A 19,383-nucleotide genomic window follows, 5' to 3' on the forward strand; every position below is an offset into this window, starting at 1 on the left:
AAATTATGGCTAATGACTTAAATAAACTTTTCATTTGCATCATTAAGAAAATGTATGAAGCTAACTTTTAAAATCAAACTTCACAATCTAAAGCTAGCTATCCAAAGTTCATTTTTAAAAAAATCATAAAAACAAAAAATGGAAAAATAATCTATGCTCAGGTAGTCCTATAAAGGCTCTTGTGAAGTATAACACATAATATTTTTTCACAGCTTCAAAAATTGATTCTGGGTGAACTTAGACCACTGTAATATTAAATGCTAATATTAAATATTAAAGACTATGACTACCTTCATAGTCTTAGAGCAAAAAGATCTTACCATTTAGCTAAAGTGTTCTCTTGGATAGCAGCATATGACCCAAATCGATGATCTTTGAGAAAGTCGGGGCCATACTTCTGGATGAATTCTTCTATAGCCCCTCCCCACCACCGAGCATGTCTGTAGCTGTTGCATTTTAAAATCAGTGTCCTTCAAAGAAAAGCAAAATATGGAAAAGAATGGTTACTTTATGCTCTATCTCTTTAAACAATTTAAGAATTAAACATGTCCCATTTGTTTTGGTACTGCAACAAGGAAAATTTTAGACAAAGAGCATCCTACTGATATGAAAAAAGCAGACTTTTAAATGGTTTTGACAGTATTTACAAATATATTCAATGTAGCAAAAACAAACTTTCAGGTTACTTATTCCCTCATTCACTTATGCAAACATATGTAAAGGCCTGGAGCTAACTGGGCCAAGCTGTGAGGAAGACATGGAAGAGGCATAAAGTGAGATCCTACATCTAAGTCTTAGAAAACTACGGGTTCCTGTAAAGGACATTTCCCTTTGGCCCACCTGGTGTCCATTCCCTCAGCCTCTGGAAATAGCCTGATCATCCCGCGCCTTCTCTGGGTCTACCAAACCCAACAAAATGGCATACTCCAGCTCCTGATTCCAAAGACTGGTTCAAGGATGATATTCATAAGCCAACTCCACCCAAAAAGTGAAAATAAAATCAAGGACTTGCTCAGAAATGCCAGCAGAAGACTCTTCCCCTTCCACTAAACTTGGTTTGAGTGTAAGAGGCAGCCATCTTGCTACCACCAGGAGACCAGCCTGAGGATAGAGCAGATCCCAGGAGACAGAGTTGAGAAACTCCAGGAAAATGCACCTCAATGACATAGCTGGAGCCCTGGAATGAGCCGTGGTTAACATATCTGATTAATGACTTCTGATGTAAACCAGGCGGCACTGGATTTTTTTATTGCCAATGACTAAATGATCCTAACTGGTTACAGATTTGTTTGTTAGTGCTGAAAAAAAATTCAAAGTGGGCGATTACAAAAAGTTATTACACGACAAATACCAGAATAGGTGACTACCACTAAGAGGAGGAAATAAGTTATCCAAATCTGAAGTTCAGAGAAACCAAGGTGTGGGAACTCCCTGGCAGTCCGGTGGTTAGGACTCCATGCTTTCACTGCCAGAACTCCAGGTTCTATCCCTGGTCAGTGAAATAGGAATCTGTATGTCTCCAGGAACTGCCAAAAGGGAAAAAAAAAAAACAAACAAGAACAAGAACAATTAAAACCCAGAGGAAATAAGGAACTGAAGTCAGCAGTCTCCCTGCCATTTAGGCAGAAACTTGCCCCAGTAGAGGACCCGTGCTGTGGGTGAGCAGGGAGAGTTTGCTTTGGGGAGAAATGTAATGATCCTGATAAGAAGGAGGGAAGGGGCTATATGCACAAGACCCTAAAATAATTATTTACAAAGATTAGGGATGTCCAAACTGGTCCCCTTGATATGTCAGAGACTGATGCTTGGCTTTTGTCTGGGGTGTAGGGAGGGGCGAGGTGAAGATATGGTGGTGCTGGGAGGAGTGAGGCATTCTCCATCGGCCGCAGCAGGCAGACACGGGGTTCTGCAGAGAGGTCACCAGGGCGCAGAAATGCCTGGGCTTGACCCAGCATGCAAGCACTGTTCCAACTGAGCTGAAATGCCTCTGAAAACCAGCTATGAGAAAAAGATATTGTAGAAGAGATAAAGGACAAACAGAAGTCTTATCACAGGATGTGAATCAGAGGTAAGGAAAGAAAAAAAAAAAAGGACCATTCCAAACATGGAAGTAGAAAGAAGAAGGGTGAAATTAAAAAATGTGTGAGGAGGGGTGTGAAGGGAACCATCCCTAAAGAACTGAACGACTGCTTTAGGGAGGGATTGCCAAATGAAGGTAGAGAGATTAAAGGCCTTAGATAGTAAATGGAGGAATTTGGGCTTACTTGATACAAGGAGGGGGACCACGTACACCAGAGAGGGAGCAGATGAAACCTGGATCTGTATGGATTCATTTGGCAAGGGTGCATAAACCAGTGAGGACAGGAAATGGAGATAAGATGGCCAGTAAGGCAACCATTACAGCGACCAATGAAAACTGTGGTCTGATTTCTATGGTCCTCCAGAAAATAGGAAAGTAGTACCAGGAGGGAGGTGGCTTTTTTTTTTTTTTTGGCTGCACTGTGTACCTTGTGGGATTCTAGGTCCCTGATCAGGGACTGGACTCAGGCCCTTGGTAGTGAAAGCACAGAGTCCTAACCACTGAACTGCCAGGGAATTTCCAGGAGGGAGATTTAATGGCAGCATCATTATATTTCCAATAACATCCTGAAGCTCCCATTGTCTGAGATCGGGAAGTTCAGCATTTTTCACACACACACACACACACACACACACATGCAAACATATTAGTATGAGTAGCATATTTATATTAAATATATATATATATATATATATATTTGATGTCAGTCAGTGTGTATAGAGAGAAATGTATTGTTGTTGTCATTGTTCAGCTCACTCAGTCAAGTCCAATTCTCTGAGACCCCATGGACTGCAGCAGGCCAGGCTTCCCTGTCCTTCACCATCTCCCAGAGTTTGCTCAAACTCATGTCCATTGAATCGGTGATGCCATCCAACCATCTCGTCTTCTGTTGTCCCCTTCTCCTCCTGCCTTCAATCTTTACTAGCATCAGGGTCTTTTCCAAAGAGTCGGCTCTTTGCATCAGGTGGCCAAAGTATTAGAGCTTCAGTTTCAGCTCAGTCCTTTCAATGAATGTTCAGGGTTGATTTCCTTTAGGACTGGCTGGTTTGATCTCCTTGCTGTTCAAGGGACTCTCAAGAGTCTTCTCCAACACCACAGTTCAAAAGCATCAATTCTTCGGTGCTCAGCCTTCTTTATGGTCAATTCTCACATCCATACATGACCACTGGAAAAACCATAGCCTTGACTAGACAGACCTTTGTATATCTGTATGTATTCATACGGGCTTCCCAGGTGGCTCAGTGGTAAAGGATCTGCCTGTCAAGGAGGGGATGTGGGTTCAATCCCTGGGTCAGGAAGATCCCCTGGAGCAGGAATGGCAACCCACTCCAGTATTCTTGCCTGGAGAATTCCATAGAGGAGTCCATGGTGTCACAAAAGAGTCGGATATAACTTAGGAACCAAACAACAAAAATGTATTCATATACCTGAGCCTGAACTTTACAGAGACAAATATATATATATATAAGAGAGAAAAAGACACACATATATTGTATAACTACAACCTTTCAGAAAGAAACATTTATCAACACACACACAAACTCACTAATAAAATCTATAATAATTGTACAGTTGAGTATCCTTCAAGGTATCTTTTAAAAAATGTATGTAAACAGAATTTTTATAATCAAATCACTTTGTACATGTTTTATTAATTAAAGGGTATCCATTTATAAAGTAAAATTCTACTTTTTAAAAACAAAATCTATTACTCCTTATCTGTTTGGTAATTGGTATTATTGGGTAGTCAATTTTGTTAAATCAGGCACATATTTTGTTAAAACAGGCACACAGCAATACATGGTATCATTTATTCTGGCTCTTGCATATAGGATACTCTGCATCTTAAAGATATAAAAAAAGTAGTTTCATTACTTTTAATTGAGGATGAGTTCTAAACAATAATTTTCTAATACCTAAATTATTTTACCTTCTTCTTCACTTAATGTTGGGAGAAAAACTGTTTTTAGAGAAATCTTTCAAAAATCTTTCCAAATTCTACCTTGAAAGATTATCAATTCGGAGTCCATATTTCGTCTCTGTCTCCTTCCTCCCCACCATAACTCTGAATTCTTTATCCACCAGCAGGACGAAGGCAATAGCACCACTGTCTGGTTTCATATACAGTAAAAAGGAATCTTTTACTATCAACCACCTGTAAGAAGGAAATACATATTTTTGAAGTTGTACTGAATTACTGAAACAAAGGGAACACGTTATTATGACAAGTTTGAAGTAAGCACTCTAGCAGACAGTAAGCATAATTTTATCTTTTACACAAGGGATCTATTTTTTAAAAATATGAAAACATTATGAAACAGAAAAACAATATAAAAATCTTCCTATTATGTTTCCCAGAGAAGTACTGGCACCAAGCAATTCAAGACGAGGCACTGGCCCTTTAGACACTAATGGCAAAGCCTGGAAGGATGTCCCTGATGTGGGTGGGCAGTGCTCACAGGATGTACAGCAGGAACCAAAGCTGTTAGAAAAATGGGATGGGTTAGTGTTTGCTAAAATAAACCGTCATGGAAGAGGCAACTGAGTCTCTGAGTCAGTGAAAATCCCCCTTTAAAAAAATTCAATAAGCATCCAGGACTCTGCATATTGTTCATTTCAAATTATTGGTGGTTTAAGGACCATTAGTAAATGATGCTCAGTGGAACATGATCTTTCAAAAGTATATCTGCAATCAATTCAATATATTTTTAAGAGCTTCACAATGGAAAAGTACAGTGATAAACTGGGAGTTAGAGCAGAGGTAGAAATCGCACAAAGATAAATCAGACATGTTTTCGAAGGAACTTAATAGGCTGGTGGGGCACAATAACAATGCTAGGCTGAATGGGATAGGTATCAAAGGAGGAAAGCAGAAAGAGGTGTGTGTAAGGAAGGGGTCCTCAGTTCTAAGAGAAAGAGCTAGTGGCATTTCTCAAAGAAGTGTTGTCTGAGCAAAACCAGGAAGGAGCCCAACAAGCAGAGTCCAAAGAGGTAGTCCAGGTATACATCCCACATGGAGGGAAGAGTTAGCACAGGCACTAAGGCTGGGAATGCTGCCTGTACTGGGGACAGTCTGGGGAGGCCAGGGTTTCAGGAAGTGTAGCAGATGAGGTGTAGGGAGTGGGTAGGAGCCTGGCAAAGGCCACACTGAGGAGGGTCTGAAGGCCACGTAGGTAATAGCATAGTCATCTGCAATTGTGTAGTGGTCAAATGAATTGGTTGATAATTAAAGAAACAAACAATGGGAATACTATATCACATATTAGGCAACGTAAAGCACGTTATGAAATAGGTAGGGCCAGAATACCTGAACATAAATGAACAAATATTGTAAATGTAACACATGAACTCAGAAGTTAAAGGAAATCTATAACAAATCATTACTGAAATTGCTAACCACATTACATTTTAGTGGCTCTCTAATTTGGGATTTAATGTAGACAATCTACATTGATTTCCACATGGTTTCATTTAATTGGTTCTTTAATATATAGGCTGTCTCCTTTCCAATTAAAGGGGGTGGGATGGATTTAGGATAACACAGTAAAGGTCATACATGTGTTAGGATTAACAAAAGGGGAAACATCAAGGTCAGAGAAAGCAAATATCTAACCACAACACTAATATAATTGTAATGACACACCAATGTGGGTTTGAGCTTCCTGGTTTTTCTTAAAAAACAAATAAATTAAGGAAATAAAGAAGTCGCCCTACAAAAAGATAAATTCCAAAGAAAGTTTCTCACTTGGAACCTAATATAAAGCAACTGAACAATATTAATGGGTAACACTCTCAGTAGATTTCAGAAAATGCAGAAATTCATGTTTTATAAGAATTCTCTTAACACTGCTCAATATAACTACCAAGGCCATGATATCAAATAGAAACTCAGTCATTCTGATGGGGCTGAGTTATGAGTTACATGTAACTGCTTGTTGATGAAAAGTCAGTCAAGATTTAAAGAGAGTAGACAGATCACGTATCTGTTAAAGGTCCTTCTTTAGCTGTGGTCCCTTGTCCCAGCTTGACTTTCTACGTAAGCTAGACAGCAGAGAGCAGGGCACAGGCCCAGAGCAGCAGTGTGCTATATTGCTGACCAGGAAGGAGCCACAGGTTTTGAAAACCACAGCTGGTGGGTTTGTCAAACTGAGAAAGAAAAGTCAAACGTACTGGACTTGCCGAGAAGTCAACGTCACCTGAATGGCATCAGACCCAGCTCTAGCCAGAGCTCCACACCAGATACAACAGTGAGGGATGAAGAAATACAGAAGTGTTTAGTAGTGACTGCTGGATTTTGAAATCTGAAGGCAAAAGATAATGGTTTCTGTTTTGACGATGATGAGTTGTTCTCTGTAACAGTTGTTAGATATAAGGTGAATTGGTGCCTGACCTTTGTTTAAAGCTCTTCTTAACTATGCCATTCATTAAACTTCTTCTTGTTTCTCCTCTTTGTCTCTTTTGTCAATAGATTTTTTTTTTTTTAAACAGGAGGATATGCACCAAGAAAGGAATTCATCAAGCAGTCTTCTGGGAGTCAGCACCTGCTGCTCAGGGGTTAAGTGTCTGCTTGAAGTCAGCCTGCCTGGGCTCCAGTTTTGGTTCTGTCACTCGCCCTTTTCTGTGAACTAGGGTAATTGAGCCTGAGGTCTAAATCCATAAAACGAGGATAAACAGTAATGTCCAGCTCATAAGTATTTTTGAGGATTCATTGAGATGACTTAAGGATGTTGCTTAGCACAATGCCTGGAGCCAATAAATGTGAGCTTTTATGAATTCTCTTGTTCTATACCAGGTGAGATCATGGTCTGTTCTAACAAGATGTGACCTGTTCTACTCCAAACTGTGTCACTAAAATGCAGATAGAGCCACCTAAGTCACATGTCACCTGCTCAGCCTCATCTCATACTCTTCCTTCCCACCATGTTGGTCTCACTGGTCCTGAGACTTGTTAACCTTGTTCTCTGGGCTTCTACATTTGCTCTTCCTCACTTATTTCTTCCAGATCCTCCAATGAGCAGTCCCTTCCTGTCAATCAATCTTTTGCTTAAATATTTCTCCACGGAAAGGTTTTCCTGGGCTCCCATCCCACCTGCCTCTGCATCCTGTTTAGCTTCTTCACATTACTTATCACTGTCTGGAACTATTTATTTGTCTGCTTGTTTCTTGTCTTTCCCTTACTAGAAAGTGAGATCCTTGAGAACAGGGAATGTGTGTCATGTCCACTGGTCCCAGGGCCCAGACAAGTTCTTCAGGCAAAGCAACACTCTTGCCTAAATAACAGCTGCACAAATGGATCATGGAGAGTAAATAAAATCATTTAGATGTGGTCACTGTCTAAAAATTGTAATTCTTAGTATAGTTCATAGTTCAGTAAATGCTAAATTTATTTCTTATAAATTATCTCTTAAGATATTATTTGAGATAAGAAATTTATCACTGAGCCCATCAACAGGATGTGCTGTTTAAGTAGATGTTTTAAATCGAGGGAAGAAATGCTTACTGTGTTCGCCAGCAGAACAGAAGAAATGTTTTTTTTCTTTTCTTCATACTTGAGTCTGAGACTTGGTTGAAAGTTTGATTGCCTTGTTTGCCTTATGTCAGTTTGTCAACAAAATGATCAGAATCTTTTTTTTTTAAATGGATACAAAAATTTACAAAAGAGATATGACCAAGTGTTGCCCTTGAAAGTAACTCTCATTTAGACACCAATAGTCTTCTCGTGTGGGAAATTTTCCAAACAAAATTTGTCAGCTACATCTTATCATTTTTGTTTGGTACTGACATTTTATACCCCATGAATATAACTCAGGAAATACTTATTAATATGGAACCAAGGCTTCAAGTTTCATGGAAAGAGTTATACAATTTAAAATGAAGAGACATTTTATTCTAGGGAAGATCATATCTTTTTAGATGGTTCTGATTGAAGTCTGATATGCGTGTTCAGTCACTCCAGTTGTGTCACACTCTTTGTAACACCATGGATTGTAGCCCAACAGGCTCCACTGTCCGTGGGATTCTCCAGGCAAGAATACTGGAGTGGGTTGTCATGCCCTCCTCCAGGGGACCTTCCCGACTCAGGGACTGAAATCACATCTCCTGTGTCTCCTGCACTGTAGGCAGATTCTTTACCCACGGAGCCACCAGGGAAGACTGAAATCTGATATATCAGACTTTAAAAAGTGGGGGAGGTATATTTCCTTTATATAACAAAGCCTCCCGCTTCTATCTTTTAGGGCTGCCCCTTCTCACAGAGGTTACAACTCAAAGGTCACTTCCTTGACTTCTGTAGCTAAAGCCTCCGTCTGAAGTCCTCACGTCCCTGACTGTCCCATCACCTTCTTTTTCCTTCAAAGCTCTGATCAGCACTTGCGCTAATGTCATTCACCCTGCCTGTCGGCTTCTCCACTGTTGTGATCTCCTCCAATAGGTGCTCTGTGAGGGCAGGGACATGGCCTTGTTCACCACGGCTCTCACAGTGGCTAGAGCACAGCCTGGCAAACATTAGGCACTCAGTGAGTGACAAAATGGACCAGATCCAGGCTTCCATCTCTTGAGTCGATGTCTTAGGTTGGGTTGCTCTAGAAGTCAACTCTGAGACAAGGATGGAAGTGAGAGAGCTTTGTAAAGGGACTTTTTAGGGAGCTTAGTAGGAAGCAGAGGAAGGGAAGGGCAGGAAGGAAAAGCAGGAAGGGAGCCATCGAGGATGTGTTTTCATGCACTGGATTGTGGGCAGCTGTGCTGCAAATCTTCCAGGGAACCCTGGGAGACTGCAGAGTTTGCTGGAGAATCACCCTACCTGATGGCTGAGGGGGCTGGACTCCAGCCAGTTCTTGGCTGAAGGTTGTTCCTAGGGGCTGCGAATGCCTCCAGCCTACTCTGTGCAGGCAGCCCAGAGCAAGCCTTCCGTCAAAGACTCACCAGTGCTTGCAGCCCCAAATCCATACTTAACACTTAGTAGCAACCTTAGGCAAAGCTGATGCCCAGGGAGTAGGCAAGAGGGATCTGGGCCAGGGCCCCAGTGGCTTGGAGGCCCTGCCTCCCCGAGAGGCATGGTGTGGCGCAGGGCACAAGGGCACGAAGTGAAAGTGTTGATCGCTCAGTCATGTCCGACTCTTTGTGACCCCATGTACTGGAGCCGGTCAGGCTCCTCTGTCTGTGGAATTCTCCAGGCAAGAATACTGGAGTGGGCCGCCATTTCCTTTTCCAGGGGGTCTTCCTGACCCAGGGATAGAACCCAGGTCTCCTGAAATTGCAGGCAGATTCCTTACCAGGGAAGTTCATAGCGGCAGGAGCAGGCTGGCTTATGCTCTGCTCCTCTCCTGGGTTCTGTACCACTGCAGGTAGGAGGGTGGGAAGCTACTTCAAGTGGGAGTCCCTGAATTTCTTGTGATGTGACTTATACCCCAAGTTTCTGGGGACATTTAAATAAACTACAGAAGTTTATTTGAAAACAAATACTGTCTAGTCTACTAGTACCCTGTTGATTGTAGTTAAAAAATCTTTTGCTTTTTGTAATACAGAAATTCTCAGCTTCCTCTCGCTTAATCTCTTGATCTTTCCCTTGTAATTTCTTCTATTCTTTAAAAACCCAGAAAATAAGAAACCAATCTAATGGTAGTTTTGGTTGGCAGTGTATCTGAAATACACGTTTAAAGATCCTAGTTTTAAGCTTATATATCTTCAACTCACACATAATTTAATTTCATCTTTACATGAGTTCATATTTTTTTTCAAGGTTAGAAAAATAACAAACATCTCTTAATAGTTTTTAAAATTCCAGTAAATTATTATTGGAACAAATAGCTGTTGTCTATTATGTTAAAACATTGTCATAGATGCTTTGAGAAACAAATAAGAATGAGATAAGAATACTCCTCTATAAGGAGTCTTTAGTTGGACAGGACATAGGACATGAATTAAAGTTTTCTGTCTATATCATACTTACCATAATATACATCCTCACAAATATAACTCTAAAATTACTCCTGAACACTACCATTTTTTTGGTTTATTTTTTATGTATAGTTTACTGGGTCTTAGTGTATTTTATTTACTATGTTTGTAAATTTGCACTCTGTCACCATTAATATCTAATTCCAGAATATTTTCATCACCCAGAAAGAATTCCACATCCAAATGCAAACTAGTACAGTCACTATGGAGAACAGTGTGGAGATTCCTTAAAAAACTGGAAATAGAACTGCCAAATGACCCGGCAATCCCACTGTTGGGCATACACACTGAGGAAACCAGAATTGAAAGAGACACATGAACCCCAATGTTCATCGCAGCACCGTTTACAATAGCTAGGACATGGAAGCAACCTAGATGTCCATCAGCAGACGAATGAATAAGAAAGCTGTGGTACATACACACAATGGAATATTACTCAGCTATTAAAAAGAATGCATTTGAATAAGTTCTAATGAGGTGGATGAAACTGGAGCCTATTATACAGAGTGAAGTAAGACAGAAAGAAGAACACCAATACAGTATACTAACGCATATACATGGAATTTAGAAAGATGGTAACAATGACCCTATATGTGAGACAGCAAAAGAAACATAGACACAAAGAACAGAATTTCGGACTCTGTGGGAGAAGGCGAGGGTGGGATGATCTGAGAGAATAGCATTGAAACATGTATATTACCATATGTGAAACAGATCGCCAGTCCAAGTTCGATGCATGAAACAGGGCACTCAAAGCCAGTGCACTGGGACAACCCAGAGGGATGGGATGGGGAGGGACGTGGGAAGGGGGGTCAGGATGGGGGACACATGTACACCCATGACTGATTCATGTGAATGTATGGCAAAAACCACCACAATATTGCAAAGTAATTAGCTTCCAATTAAAACAAATAAATTAATTTTTTTAAAAAAGAATTCCACACCCAGTAGTAGTAACTCCCCATTCCCCTTGTGCTACAGCCCTTGGAAACCATGAATATACTCTGTCTCTACAGATTTACTTATTCTAAACCTTTCATGTGAATGGAATCATATAATATGTGACCTTCTGTATCTGTTTCTTTTTCACTTAGTGTAATATTTCCAAGGTTAATTCATATTACAACATTTATCACTTTCATTTCTTTTTTTCATTAAAATTAAAAAATATTCAAATATAATTCAAAAACCATAAAATTCACCCCTTGAAAATGTATAATTTAGTGGTTTTAATATATTCAAAAATTTGTGCAACCATCATGGCCATCTAATTCCAGATATTTTTCAGAAATAAATCCCACACCCATTAGTATTCTTCATTCCTTTTTATGGACAAATAATATTCCATCATAGGGCTGTACCATATTTTGGTTAACCACTCATCAGGGGATGGACATTTGGACTTTTTACACTTTTTGGCTACTCTGAATAATGCTGCTATGAACATTCATGAATAAGTTTTAATGGAGATATATATTTTCAGTTCTGTTTGGAAATATCTGGGGTATGTGGTAACTGTATGTTTAACATTTGGAGGAACTGCCACCCTGTTTTCCAAACTGGCTGGTATCATTTGCATGATGCACCAGTAATGTATGAGGGTTCTAATTTCTCTACAGCCTTGTCAACACTTGCTATTGTCCAATTTGCTTATCACAGCCATCCTGGTGGCTGTGAAGTTGTAGATCACTGTGGTTTTGATTTATCTTCCCTTAATGACTAGTGATGTTAAGCATGACTTGTGCTAATTGGCCACTGTCTATTTTCTCTGGCTGACCAATTTTTGAATCCTATGGCCCATTGGGTTTTTATGTATGTAATTGGCATACTCTGCCTACAAGTGCAATTTTGAGTAGAGTGTTTAAATAGAGCTGAAACCTGGAACTTAGAAATAATGTAAAATTTGCTCTGCCATGACTTTCAAAGATTTACAATTGAAAACTAGAATATAAAAACTCCCTAAATACTCAGTTTATTAAGACAAACACACAAAAGTCTCAAGTCTCACCTCTTTGCCCACCGATAGCAGGCTCTCCCCTGGCCACAGCAATTCAGGCCTGGTATTCTGTGTCCTCCGGATCTTTTCATTATCATACCTTCTCTGAAAGAGACATCAAGTTAACCCATCATCTTTAAACTTCCAGCTCACACTTAGCTGATATAGCCTCATAACTGGGAACTAAATAAACTCTTCTGTTCTCCCATGCCCTTCCTCTCTACTTTTTCTGCTTTCACCGTCAAATAGATCAATGCTATGTTTACTAGGCTGAGAACTCCTGCAGCCAATCTTTAAAAGCACCCTGGTGGATGTGGCCTGTTGGCACAGGGGACCGCATACTGCATACACAGCAGGACCTTGAGCATCCCAGCTTCTGGCTCTAAATGCTGAGCACTCCCTCCAGCCACCATCACAGCCTGAAAAAGACCCCACATGTTGCCAAATGCCGGCACGGGGAAGGTTCATCTGCTATGGAGATCATTGACAATGCTCACCCACAGATTCCAGGGTATTTCTGCATCCCTTCACCTACAGTTCTAGGACCAATCCATGTCAAAGAAGTAAAGCAAAGCTATTACTTTGGAAGGAGAAATATCCTAACTCTGAAAGATGTGAAAAGAAAAAAAACAATAATAATGGCCAACCAAACAAACAAACAAAAATTAAAAGAACTACCAACAACGTTCTTGACTATAAAAGTTAAACTCTTTGTAATATCAAGCTCTCATTTCATGAAGGATGTGATCAGTTGCTCAGTTGTGGCCAACTCTTTGCAACCCCATGGACTGTAGCCCATCAGAAGATAATCATTAAGTAAATTTCAATCTTGTTACGTGACATACATTTTACACAGTATTACTTTTAGTCAATAAAATAAATGATAAATAGCTAACTTTTATATGTGATAAAAAGAAGGGATCCTGTATATTTGATTTTTAATGCATTCTCACACACATCATATTTGTTCTCTCTGTTAAACAACCACTACTGTGGGGTAAGAGGAGAAGGAGTATGGAGCAGTAGGCACCCTTGTTTAATGTAGCAAAACACTCTGTTTTGTATAAATAGGTCCCTCAGTTGCTCTGACTCTGTTGGGAAGAAAACAGTGAAGCCAGGGGAGCTCCACCACCTTGGTATACCAATAAACCAAAGGCTACAATGCTCATCAACTTTTCATACTTCTCCTTGGAGATCCAATACTGAAACTTACATGCCCTTTGGTCCCAAATCATGGATGAAAGACAGCTGGCTTATATCAAGAAATTCTGTCTGAAAAGAGGCCAAAAATCCATACGTTAGAAAGCAAAAAAAGAAGAGGAAAAATTTAGGCATTCAAAAAATATTATATACCTCCATGTATAAGCACATCTGGGCTACTCTACAGATTACACAGATCACAAGGGCACTGCCCTGAAAAAGTATTTTTTAGAAGGATATATACAATTAAAACACAACCAAGATAGTGCTGTGTGCTCTAAGATGTAGAGACAAAATGCTCAAGAAGGTCACGGTGAGAACTGCCAACAATAGTAGACCATGTCAGTAAGAGCCTTAATAGAAAATCAAAGACAAAGAGATACACTCCTGGCATTAGGAGGCATAGGAGAGACCAGACACAGAAAACACTCCACATCAATCAAGTTCTGTGGGAAGAACCGTAACAGTTACACGTAAAAGTAATTAATAGAGGTACAGAGAGAGGATGACTGCTTCCTAGCTAATGGGACATCAAAGAGGAAATGGCGTTTGATCTGGGCTTATAAATGGGATTAATAAAATGGACTATAACAATTTTCCTTTGAAGTTTTGTTTATGTGATTGTGACTGCCTAATATTAACCTTGTAAGAAAAAGTTACACATCTCTCAAAACTGTCAGTACTGTGAGGTCCAATTGGTTTTCTTTCTTAGGGTGATTGGAAGAAGTCTTTAAAATTCAAAAGGATTTAAATATCTTTAAAAACCTCAGATCAAACATATTCTCACATGGCACTTTTTATAAGGATTTTGAAAGTCAAGGTCTTTATATTTCATTTATCAAACACGGTGATTCGGTACCATACATTTTAAAATTCTGATTTGTGGAAATGCATTCTAATTGGAAAATATAGAAATACATAGGTTATTAGAAATGATATTACAGACTTTAAGCTGTAGAATTTGAAATGTCTTGAAATCCTCAGCCAGAATTTCTCATTTTATCTCTAGGGAGCAGAGAGAAAAATACTAATCCTAGTTTATATTGGAAGAAACTTCTCCAGAGGTGTAACTAATTTATGCAAAGTCAGAGACTAGCTGAACGGAAGAATAGGAAATGAAAAGCAAAAATCAGGGAAACCATTCATCTAATACTTGGATATTTTCTTATGCACATATAGCTACTATCAAATCATTGACAACAGGAATATTATTTAAATAATTCAGAAACCATAACTTCAGAATATCATACAAAAGTTGCTAAATGTAGAGAATTTCATCTAAATAAAAAAACACACATTAGCAATGCAGAAAATTTAAAGCTGTGTATTAAGAAGAAATTCAAATTTATCCTAATGTTTTACTAAAGAGAAATTTGAATAAAGAACTAGAACTATTATATAGAAAAAAAATCTCTGGCCATAAATTTTCTAATATAGATTTATGGGATTGAAAACAAATGTAACCAAGTCAATTTAGAAACAAACCTAAATAATACAATTTGAAATTTAACAAACATTGTATTGTCCAAATATCTCAATGCATCTTCAGTGATAAAAATCCCATTCTCGACTTGAGCAGGCGAATCTCAGGAATAAGAATTTAATGATTAATTTAATCTGACAATATTCCATTGGGCTATTGATCTCTAAATAATGTACTAATCAATATCCTTCGTCTTTCCAAAGGAACTTGTTAAATTTAAATGCTAGGAAAATAGGGGACCAAAGGGTTCCCATGCCAAAGGACAAGCAACAAACCCAGGAGATGATAATATCTCAAAATTTCTGGGGCTTGTCTTATGCTTATAAAAATATAAATTAATTATAGATGATTATATGAAAATGATTTTAATATTTCTATCTGCTTTTTGCAGACAGAGGCCAGTCAGATGGAAATTACAGTATGCTCCGTACAATCTTTGGGTATTCAACTCTGTTCAACTGTCTTCATCACTTAACAACTCAATGTTTTTTTCTTCAGTGTTAGAAATGCATTTTGGCATTTTCTCCTCTGAAAGCCTGAGGAGTGAAGGAGGTTGATTTCTAGATAATCTAGTAGCATTTCTAGATAATCTTCAGTAGTATTTCAAGTTCATCTAAATTTATTGTTATATTAATTATCATAGTTGATATTTTAAAAATAGCATTACCCTAAACTGGATCCTCATTGTCAAATCAATTTTGTTTTCCTATTTTTTAATTTTATTTTTTTTATTGAAGGATAGTTGATTCACAATGTCATGCCAATCTCTGCCGTACAGTAAAGTGATTCAGTAGTGCACATATAGACATTCTTTTTTAAAATACTCTTTTCCATTATGGTTTATCATAGGAGACTGACCACAGGTCCTGGTGGTATACAATCAATTTTGTATTGATTTTGTATTGTAAACTGTATTGTAAATTGATTTTGTGGTGTAAAATCAATTTTGTATTCATTTTATTTAGCTTAGTTTAACTCAAAGAATAATGCAGAAGTGAATACAAGCACTTGTGTTAATAAAATGATCTAAAATGTAGCCAACACTTTACAATTTTATAAAATTACTTCAGAATTTAAATCACTGAAAAGTACTTACTGTTGCATGATAGTTTCTATACATGGGCATTTTTAGTAACTTTGTCAGGTAATCTTCCAGCTGTTTCTGTAATACATATATATTTCAGATTAAAGATACTATCATACTTAAAAGAAAATGTAAGCAGTTAATGACAATGGCATGATCCTTCCATCCTCTGTAAGTCATTCAATTATTCATTAATATTATCACTGGACAAGGAACATTGAACACATCTCTTTCAAAACATAAAAGTTCCAGATTACCAAAAAAACTGACATTTAAAAAAAATAATTTTTATTTATTTTATTTTTGGCTGTGCTGGGTCTTTGCTGCTGCCTGGGGTTTTCTCTAGCTGGGGCAAGCAGGGGCTGTTTTCTAGTTCGGCGCACAGGTTTCTCATCACAGTGGCTCCTCTTGTTGCGGAGCACAGACTCTAGGGCACATGGGCTTCAGCAGCTGCGGCTCCCAAGCTCTAGACCACAGGCTCAGTAGTTGTGGCACACAGGCTTAGTTCCTGTGAGGCATGTGGGATCTTCCCAGATCAGGGATTGAACCCGTGTTTCCTGCATTAGCAGGAATATTCTTTACCACTGAGCCACCAGGGAAGCCCCCAACACTGACATTTAATTGTTAATTAAATTAAAAAACGAATTAATCTTCTGCCCTAGGCAGCACCATATCACTGAAGCCGAGTGGGCAGACGTGTCCCCTGTCCTGGGGCGTCTGTCCTGCTGTATGCGTCTGTACTCTGTCCTACTCTTCTCAGACCCTCACTGCTCCATCTATGGTCTGGGAATGAGATTTTACATATATTTAGGATAAACCACTATCGATTCTGAAGCACATATATGGAAATAGATGATTTTAAAAGAGTAGATCTCAAAGCCCTCAACTATGAGCTCAATCTTGACTCACGATGAACCCCAATGAACAGGAAGTGCAGCTTCCTCATAAAATCACTCCTGACGGAGAGCCCTCTTCCTCCTTGGGGGAGCGCAACCTCCCCAGAGCCAGAGTGGCCTGGGGAAGAAGGCTTCCCTAACTAGTTCCCGAGAGGTAAACCAGCCTAGGTGATGAATCGGTGGGTAAGAGAAGCTGCACGGGGCCCACCTCAACCTTCAGCCAATGCCATCTTTCTATAGTGCTGCAGAAGTTTGTTCCGAACAACAGGAGAGTGAAAGGACTTACCCTTCTACTAAAGAACTGTTCTTCTTGCCGGATCATGTTTTCAGATGTGCGGGGCAAAGCTGGCATCTCTCGAGGCTCTTCTTTGACATTCTGTCTTCTAAATGTGTGTCTAAAATGCACACACACACACACACACACAATGTAAACATTTATTATTCTTTGAACCATGACTCTCACAGTATTTTTCATGAGATGATTTATTTTTAGAAGTCTATCTAATAAAAAGAAATATCTAGCAACAATGGACTAGTTAACCAGTAATATGAACCAAAATATTCTTTCTATACAAGCCATATACTGGGATAACTTTATAATCAATTCTGGGTTACCTTCTGGTGGGAATGGGGATTCGGATAAAGGCTTTGTACTTGAGCAGTTCTCTGTGAAATTCTTGAAAGTGCTTGAACTTTCTCTTCACTTGCCATTTAAATTCCCCATGTGTTAATTCAATAGTGTAAAGATTGACACTTGGTACCTATAGTGGTAATAAAAATGGTTGATATTTTAGATAACAACAACATCTCTCTGTGTACAATAGTTAATTAAAAAGTAACATGGAAGTATCTTCAAATCCAGCTTACTTATTTTGTGTAAGGATGGAAGCAAAGTGTTTTTTAAAAAATGACTGATTACAGAAGTAATATTCTCTTAAATATTCATCTTATGATATATGCAAGACAAACTCTGACTTATATCAAAGGCAAACCTCCACAAATCTTATTGTTCTAAATACAAAGACACAGACATATCTCTGAAACAAGAAGCCAGGTAAAAGAGACAATGAGTGAAAGCCCTAATTAGCCATCATGAGATTGTCCAAGCAGTGAACAGACAATGCAGGGGGTGAGAGGAAAGCTGAAGGAAATGAGTTCCATTGTGGAGCACAATCTTAGTGCAGTTTTGCTCTTCACAAATGACACTAACGCCCTCTCCTTCTGAAATGCCTTCAGAGGTCCATCCTGGTCTACAATAGCTCTCTGTCCTTTAGCTACACCAGTGACTAGGAAGGTAGAGGATGATCAGAAGGAAAAGGGCAAATGATCTTCCTACACACAAAATATTTCCCCAACTACTTAACTAGGATGAATTTCCACTTAACATTTAAAAAATATTTCTTCTTAAAATGCAAATATATCTTGGTGACTAGTGATTCAATCAGAAGCGCTAACAGACCTCAGGGATAAAAGTTTTGATAAAGCAAGAAGTGTCAGAAGATGGAGAGAGATTTATAGAGCACAGGAGATCTTGAATGCTCCCATGGTGTGTGGGGAGTGGAGGACAGTAATCGACACTGGACCACCTAGAGGACACTGGCCCCTACTGGGAGATCCAGGCCCCATACGTGTTGACAGGTGTTGGGACAACAAACAGCAACTGTCTCCTCCTTTGCTAGTTTATCCAGGCATCAGTATCAGTAACCCCATGGGTGACCAGGCCTGCTGCCATTCATCATCGATGTTTGGTATATTCTGCAAATTTCTAAAGCGTGACCACTCTGTATAACTGTAGTATAAAAAAATGAGCCTGAAGAGACTTCCCTGGTGGTCCAGTGGTTAAGACTCTTTGCTTCTAATGCATAGGTCGCAAATTTGATTCCTGGCTAGGGAACTAAGATCCCACTGCCTTACTGTGTGGCCAAAAAATAAATTAATTTTTAAAAAATGAGCCCAGAATCAATGTAACTTGTGCTCCTAGGTCTAGAATCCAAACATATCACTGGCAAACACTCAAATCTATTTCCTGCTTTGCCTCCAGTTGGGATCCATGACAACAACTATAGCCAGAAGTCAAAAGGATCCAGTTCTGGGGTCTAATATTATATGCTGCCTTTCACCTTGACCAACATTACAGGCATCACACTGCATCGTGTTTCACAAAGAAGGATGCAGGAGAACTCAGAGTGACCAGAAACTCTGCATTTGAGTGAAAAATGCTCAATTTAAGACAAGTCAAATAAATGAGAACAATTATGCAATTTATGCAAGCTACCACATACTCTAGGATTATATTTCCCAATCTAAGAAAACTGAATACTTAAAAACATTACAAATGTCAAGTTCTATCCCTCACACATAAACCGAGAATTTTGGACAATTCTTAGCAATTCTAAGACAGTGTGGGGCAATGGCAACAGCCTGTCCCACCCTTTTTGAAGCATCTAAAGGTTTGAAATTGCCTGCTGCAGCCTACTAGCTATGAAGCCTTAACCAAGCATCACTTCGGTCAGATAATATCTCAGCAGAATTATTGGAATACTTTGGAATTGGAACAGTGTGAGAAGTTGTAATAAAGGGACTGACTGCCCATGAAGGTGTGATAAGAGGAAGGAAATCACAATGTAAGGACAGTAACCTGGGACTCAGGAAGGCACACGTCATTTTGAAGGGACAAGGGTAGGACCA

The 19,383-nt window shown here is 39.1% G+C and overlaps 1 protein-coding gene across 5 annotated transcripts in view; it reads right to left on the bottom strand.

Moving 5' to 3' along the window:
* The window catches only part of PLD1 (phospholipase D1), a 225,217-nt gene that overhangs the window by 110,977 nt on the left and 94,857 nt on the right, over positions 1–19,383 (bottom strand). For all 5 annotated transcript variants that reach the window (XM_043875453.1, XM_043875456.1, XM_043875454.1 and 2 more), the window contains 7 exons: positions 17,311–17,456; positions 16,982–17,090; positions 15,812–15,877; positions 13,246–13,304; positions 12,045–12,137; positions 4,083–4,235; positions 321–470 (listed from right to left, as the gene is read on the bottom strand). In XM_043875453.1, coding sequence (XP_043731388.1) covers positions 321–470; positions 4,083–4,235; positions 12,045–12,137; positions 13,246–13,304; positions 15,812–15,877; positions 16,982–17,090; positions 17,311–17,456 — 776 coding nt within the window. The remainder of the gene's footprint in view (positions 1–320; positions 471–4,082; positions 4,236–12,044; positions 12,138–13,245; positions 13,305–15,811; positions 15,878–16,981; positions 17,091–17,310; positions 17,457–19,383) is intronic.

The sequence above is a fragment of the Cervus elaphus genome, chromosome 19 (assembly GCF_910594005.1).
Source record: "Cervus elaphus chromosome 19, mCerEla1.1, whole genome shotgun sequence".
Taxonomy (NCBI): Eukaryota; Metazoa; Chordata; class Mammalia; order Artiodactyla; family Cervidae; genus Cervus; species Cervus elaphus.